Source organism: Peromyscus californicus, unplaced genomic scaffold, assembly GCF_007827085.1.
Source record: "Peromyscus californicus insignis strain IS unplaced genomic scaffold, ASM782708v3 Scaffold_6__1_contigs__length_162567912, whole genome shotgun sequence".
In the NCBI taxonomy this organism is placed as follows: Eukaryota; Metazoa; Chordata; class Mammalia; order Rodentia; family Cricetidae; genus Peromyscus; species Peromyscus californicus.
In genome coordinates, this window is record NW_026294584.1 from 83,259,557 (window position 1) to 83,266,896 (window position 7,340).

Here is a 7,340-nt window from a genome sequence, read left to right on the forward strand (position 1 = left end):
TGACACTTTATTATAAAATCATGGCCTTATATACCCAATACCCCATAAGTAATAGTAAATTATACACTGATATCATATTTGTCCAGAGCTGAAAACAAGAAGATATTTTTCAACAATTTTTCTCTCAGTGGTAGTCCTTACTTATGCTTGGCTCTTCTCAAACACTGTAAATTGCATATTTTTGTAGGAAGATCAATTCCATGCAAGTCTGAGTTCAAAACTCAGTTGTAGCCTTGCACTGATTATCAATGACTCCTCAGTTCAAATACTAAGATGGAGACACCCTGATTTGTTCCTGAGATTCCTGACATTCTGGATGGCTAAGAACAGCAGAGAGATGAACAATGAGAACACAGAAGGAGGGACAAGTCCTTAATGGGACAATGTATTTGTCCTTCCCAGGTTACCCTCAGTGCTGTCTCCTGCAGAGCTCTCCTTGGAGAGGCTACTACCTTTTCAGAGTGCAACTTACCTTCTCTCTTTCTAGCTCTTTCCTAAGCATACTTCCATATACTCTTTGTTGCCTCCTGACCTCTACAGTCAAGTCAAATGGCTTGGTTCCTCTCTCCCTCTTTCCATCTATCTTCTGTCAGCTTTGAGACATTTACTTCACTTACAGTATAGTTTGACTCTTAAATTCAGATAAGCTTTCTTTCAAGTTTGTTTTTAGGTGATTTTTATTTTTTTAGATGATTTTTATTAACAAGACTTTCAATCCAAAAGAGAAGATGCCTAATTTCTCTCATTCATTCAACCCTTTACACTCTGCAATTCCTACTTCTGCTTTCTCATAGCACATATATGTCTCCAGTATGGAGCTGTCACTTCACTAGGTACAACTGTCAAATGAAATCACCCGGTTTTCAAAATTCTAAGTGTTCTTTGATATTGTAGTTTTAAAGAGTTACAAAACACCATTGTGAATTAACTTTGAATATTCTCCCCTACAACACATTATAAAAATGGGGCATTTTATCAAATTGTCAAGACGTTAAAAATTCTAGTGTGATAATAAGAATTGCATATCAAATATTATTGGAAAATAGAAAATTAAGATAATTTGTTTGTAGGAAAAAGCAAGTCAGAAAACTGGATAGGTTTTAGTAAGTGAGACCATGGTAGGCATATTGTCTGGTACTGCTCAGTTCTGGGCCTGTGGCTTACATATTTTGATGGGAACATTATGGAGTTGGGATTGTACTAAGAAACAATATGAAAATTGGCATTTATTTATTTCTAATAATTACAAACTCCATTGCTTGGATTTGAATATTATATGACCTGGTATAAATGCAGACCCAGAGAGAAGAGGTGCGTTAAGCAAGATTCCAGTTCTATAGTTTGACCTGATGGTTAGGGATAATAGTGTCAGATTGCAATGTGGCTTGAATCATATGTTAATTACCTCAGGAGAGTACACATGAGTACCTGAGATTATCCATGTTCCCATAACATACTTGGGGTGATTTGAGGGAAGATAGCCATTCAGGGAAGGGCATGTTTTTAAGAAAATTTGAGCTGTAGAATATGCAGTATAAGCACCTGAGAGGTAGATGAGGCACACTCAGTAAAACACTGTGAAAGGATCAGCGTTACCAAACCCTTAGAGTCTTGGAGACTTCACTATACATCTGTAACCTAGAGAGACAATAATATTTCTCAGAGAAGACAACAAAGAATTTCTCAACAGTTCCAGGCTGGCTAAAGCCTTCCACTGGCTGCTCTGATGCCAATCAGCTCAGCTAGGTGAAAGACACTTGGGAACAGCCTGAGTCCTCACAGTCATGGCTTGTTGAAGACATCCGTAGGTCTGCCTGATTCAGGATTTTAAATTCTGGAAATTGTTGATTTTTTTTTTAAATTCAGCTGTCCATTCTTCTTGGCTATGTGTGTGTGTTGCTTCATCTTAGCATCCTGTTCTTCTCCATATCCCTCTATTAAACGCCAGTCTACTATTGAGAGTTGTGAGTTTAGATACTCTTCAAGAATAACTGTTTCAGCAGTCATTCCACTGCACATCAGAAGCCATCAGCCCACTGTCTGTTCAGCTGCCTTCGAAGAAAAGGGCACTGTACCTTTTCCGAATTGCGAAGGCCACTTCAGGGATGGTGCCATATTGTCCTGGCCTCAGAAGATGCCTTTTGATAAAGCCATAACTACACTTGTTTTGGCAAGAATCAGTAGTCCTTTGTTTCGTGTCCTGTCTGTCCATTTTGTCCTGTTTGTCAGCAGTTGATTTGAGGATACTTTGTTGTCCAGTGGTTAACTTTTGCCACAATGAAAGTTAACTCCATATGTAGTTTCTTCAATGCCCATATTTTTTCTGAAGTAGATTGGTACTGCCAGGAGCTGACATGTCTCATAGTCATAACAAAAAAGAAAAATTTTCTAAAGTTATTAAAACATTTAAATGCCATATTCTGTAGATCTCTGAAGGGTTTGAAGATGACCTGTCTATCTAAAATATATCTGCTCAATTTTGAAAACATACTAATATTACTACAAGTTCTATTATAATGTCTAACTACTAACTTTCATTTCTTTATATCCTAATAGTCGGTAATAATAACATTCAAGGATCAGAAAATTGCATTACATTGTTAAATGAATGATATAAGTACAATTAGAAATATACATATAGCATTTTCTAACAATATCAATTTCAATATATATATAATTTGTACAATCCAATCCAATGTAAAGTATTTAAAATTAGTAATTGTCTTTTTCTTTTTCTTTTCTTTTTTTTAAACAAGAACCTTAAATCTAACCTCCTTTGCTTAGCCCTTTTCCTAACCCTTGACAACAACTTGTAACCAATCCCTCTAAACAATGAAAATTATCCCAGACCTAAAACCCATTAAAAGACCAAAAAACCACCCTCCCCACATCACCTCTCTGGGAATGTGGGCATCGTATTCTTAAAATTGCTTCCTGCTGGGTATGGGCGAAGGTATCTTTATTCTGAAAAGAAAAAAATTTAGGTTAATTGTCAAATTCTAGGAAAGGTAACTATATCCTTTGTTATCTAGTCTGTGTATAATGCCAAAGTTCAGGGTTTATCTCAAGTCCTTATTCAAGTAGTCTTTGAAACTGGATCATCTCAGCTAGCCCTCTCAAAATTGCTCTGAGCACTTTGTAGTCCAAAGCTGATCTGGTCTATCTAAAATATATCTGCTCAATTTTGAAAACATACTAATGTAACTAGAGTTTTCCTGCCTTGCCCACAGTCAGGACAAATCTCTGTCACCCACCAGTCCCACAGCTGCTCAGACCCAACCAAGTAAACACAGAGACTTATATTGCTTACAAACTGTATGGCCGTGGCAGGCTTTTTGCTAACTGTTCTTATAGCTTAAATTAATCCATTTCTATAAGTCTATACCTTGCCACATGGCTCGTGGCTTACTGTCACCTTCACATGCTGCTTGTCATGGCGGCGGCTGGCAGTGACTCCTTCTGCCTTCTTGTTCTTTCTTTTCTCCTCTCTGTTAGTCCTGCCTATACTTCCTGCCTAGCCATTGGCCAATCAGTGTTTTATTTATTGACCAATCAGAGCAATTTGACATACAGACCATCCCACAGCATACTAATATTACTACAAGTTCTATTATAATGTCTAACTACTAACTTTCATTTCTTTATATCCTAATAGTTGGTAATAATAACATTCAAGGATCAGAAAATTGCATTACATTGTTAAATGAATGATATAAGTACAATTAGAAATATACATATAGCATTTTCTAACAATATCAGTTTCAATATATATAATTTGTACAATCCAATCCAATGTAAAGTATTTAAAACTAGTAATTGTCTTTTACTTTTTGAACAGGATTGGGGTGCATTGTGGGAGCCCACAGAGTTTTCCTAGTGAGATCTGTGCTTGCTTAACCAGCAGGACTGCGTAAGAGGATTATTGGACCATGGGCCTGTGTACCACATATTTGGAAGGGTCTACATTTGGCTGAATCTAGCAGAGGGAGGTCTTTTGCTTCACCCCTTGACATTACTATAAAAATCCCTTTTGAATAAAGTTCTGAGATGGTGGGTATTGATCCAGGTCCTCCCAAAGCTATCCTGTGTTTCTGTCTTTCCTCTTGTCAGATAGGCCTATCATTCTACCTAATATTTCTTATTCCTCTCTCCCCATAGGAACCCTGTAAAAGGTGGGGCTGTTCCCCCACAGTGCATGATGTGAAATCCCCTAGAAATCAATAAAGATTATATTAATATAAAAAAGCATTTCTTAATAGGAATCCTTTTTTTCCAGAGCTTAGAATGTGTCCACTCAGTGAAGAAAGCTCATGCTCCTGTGAAAACTCAGACAGAGGCTTTTCCTAGTAGATTCCATCTGCCTTGACCAGAATCTATGTGAACACTTAAATTTCCCCAATTGTAACAGAGACCACGATGGCAGAAGAGCTTTGAACCATCTGTGGAAGCAATTAAACTCCAGGATAAGTGTGGGATTCCTGTAGATTCCAGGACCTAGAATATAATGCTATTTATTCTTCCAACAAACTGCCACATTCCCTGAACAATGGGCACTACCTTCCATCCCTCCCATAATTACAATCACTCTTTATAGCTCAACCTCCTCTCTCTCTACTAGAACAATATATTGATTATACTGATCTCACTCATGTACTTCAGGATGTCCATACTATCTCAAAATCACAACCCAACCACATCTGCCAAGGCATTTAGACATGTTAACATTCAATTTCTAAGTTAAGGAAACTAAACTTGGATAGTTATGGAAATGTTCAGTGAGATCCATTATCCCCCAACTAGTAACCTACTAATCATCTCCTTAAAACCTGACATTTTTGAAGAAATAAAAATCAGGACTATTTATTAAGTAACAGAGGAAGAAGACACCCAAATCTCAAGGCCTACAGATTTTCAGTATGTATGAGTTTGAGATTACTGAGAAGTTGTTGGATTTATTTTAAGAACGTGTCTATGTTCACAACTGTACCATCAATACACATTTTCTTAGGAAGTTATAATCCAGAAACAAAATTATTTATTACTGAATCCAATCTAAAGGCCGTTGGTAAAGGGAAGTTGAATATTTCTGGAATTCCCTTCATATTTACACACAACATTAAAGGAAGTGTGGTAAGAACTCAGATCCCAGATGCCCTATAAAATAATGATTTGCTTGATGTTTGAGGTTGAGAGGAACTGCCATCCTCGTCTTATCATCCACTGAAGTGTACTGAATGAGGCTTCCTCCAGATCCTGGGGTTATCGTGTGAGAAGGCAGAACTGTCTTCTAGACCTCAAAGATCACAGAGAGGCAGAGGTACAGCAGTTAGATATCAGCAGAAAGAGAGTGAAGAGACACCAGCATTCCTACTAACCCAGAAAAAAGCTATTATGTGGTACTCCCAATGGGGAGGACATCCTGTATGCTGAAGAAGCTGCTTTAATCCTAGGTGTTTGTTCACACCCATCACTCACCACCAGGTGGTGGAAAATCAGCAGGGTCAGGCTCAGGCTACCACACTGTCTGGCCTTTCACAGCTATGTTTCTAAAAGGCCCTCTGGATTCCCAGGCTCCAGGACAAGGGTACTGAAGACTCAATAGATTCTACTTCTTATGGCAAATAAGGCTGGATGGCCAAGGCAAAGACATAGATACATGATCCATGGTATTCAAATATTTGTGTTATGAGGATGCACACACATTTCTGCTGCTCAGTTTGTTTGCAGACCGAGACACACATGCAGAGAGTGAGGCTGCCACCTAGATTAGGATAATACATCCAGTTACTGCTCAAAAGTGAAAGGTGAAAATATCATTTGTAGTACACAGCAGAGCCAAATATTGAGTAGTAATGTTTTCTGTTATAGTTTTCAAAACTGTCCTCACTAGTCAACCCTTTATGATTAGGAATTATGGGAAACAGAAACAAATGGTAGAAAAGAGCAAATATGAAGGATCCAAAACTGAGAAAAAATAAAACCCATTTACTCTGTGAGGATGAAAGTACCTCCAGTTTCATAAGGGATTGGAACCCCGAGTGGCATATGCTGTGGCATCAAGGTGTTATATGTTGACCTACTGTGTAACTCCTCTTTGTACCATAGTAGGCTTGGTTAACACTCTAAAATCTTACTTTTTATAAATTAAAATGGTCCTGATAAATTATCCTTTCAATTTAAAGAAATGACTACTCCAAACTCACAAAGAAGAAAAACACTTCACAAGAAAAACACAATATTTTTAACAGATCACAATTATTTGAGTGAGTTAAAGATCTAATAGTCTTTTCTTTGTTGTATATTACCTTACAGCAGTATATTTGTCTGTATTACCCCCAAAATATCTTTGCATTTTATTTTTCAAAGTGGAGCTTAAATACACTAGGAATGTCATGTAACTTGAGAAAGAAATGCAGTCTTTGGAGGCATGCATATGGTCTGACTTTGGGTATCTAGGAACCATGGGCTTTTGCCACGCTGCTGAGATAAGCAAGCCTTGCAGCTGTGCCCACCCTAACTGGTTCCCAGTGATTTGCATGCACTCACTGCACAGCCTTGAGGACTTCTTCATATACCAGTCACACCCTGTGCAGTTGTCAGTGCAGTCAGGACTCAGCATGGACATGAGGGCCCCTGCTCAGCTCCTCGGGCTCCTGCTGCTCTGGCTTCCAGGTAAAAATGGAACAAAATGGGAATTTCACTGTTACACTGTGATTAGTGTTGACTGGCATTTGGGAGCAGTCCTTTCTTACCATGCTTAAGTATGTGAGTATTTATTATGTCTTTATTCCTAGGTGCCAGATGTGACATCCAGATGACCCAGTCTCCATCCTCTCTGTCTGTGTCTCTGGGTGACAGAGCCACCATCACTTGCAAGGCCAGTCAGGGCATTAGCAGTAATTTAATCTGGTTCCAGCAGAAACCAGGGAAAGCTCCTAAGCGCCTGATCTATGCTGCATCCACCTTGGCAGATGGGGTCCCATCGAGGTTCAGTGGCAGTGGGTCTGGGACAGATTATTCTCTCACCATCAGCAGCCTGGAGCCTGAAGACATGGCAGCTTATTACTGTCTACAGTATGCTCAGTACCCTCCCACAGTGATACAAACCATAACATAAACCCCCATGGAAGCAGAAGTGAGAGGCTGGGCTGCCCCAACAGCTCCTCTCATGAATCACTCACTAAACTGTTTCTCACAGGTCACAGGATTTCTATTAAAGCTCATGGAGATTCATTTGTTTCGATAAAAGAGGATACACAGTACTCTCAGGAACTTTTCAGATTTAATATTTTCTTTTATTCATGTATCTATTTCTTCTATTGTATCTCCATTTTTGAGCT

At 38.6% G+C, this 7,340-nt stretch overlaps 1 gene segment (V, D, J or C); it reads left to right on the top strand.

The window, feature by feature from the left end:
• The first annotated feature begins 6,612 nt into the window (after positions 1–6,612).
• On the top strand, positions 6,613–7,117 carry LOC128099396 (immunoglobulin kappa variable 1-17-like). The segment is given in 2 exon segments: positions 6,613–6,672; positions 6,795–7,117. Coding segments are annotated over 2 exon segments (378 nt in total).
• Positions 7,118–7,340: the final 223 nt, after the last annotated feature.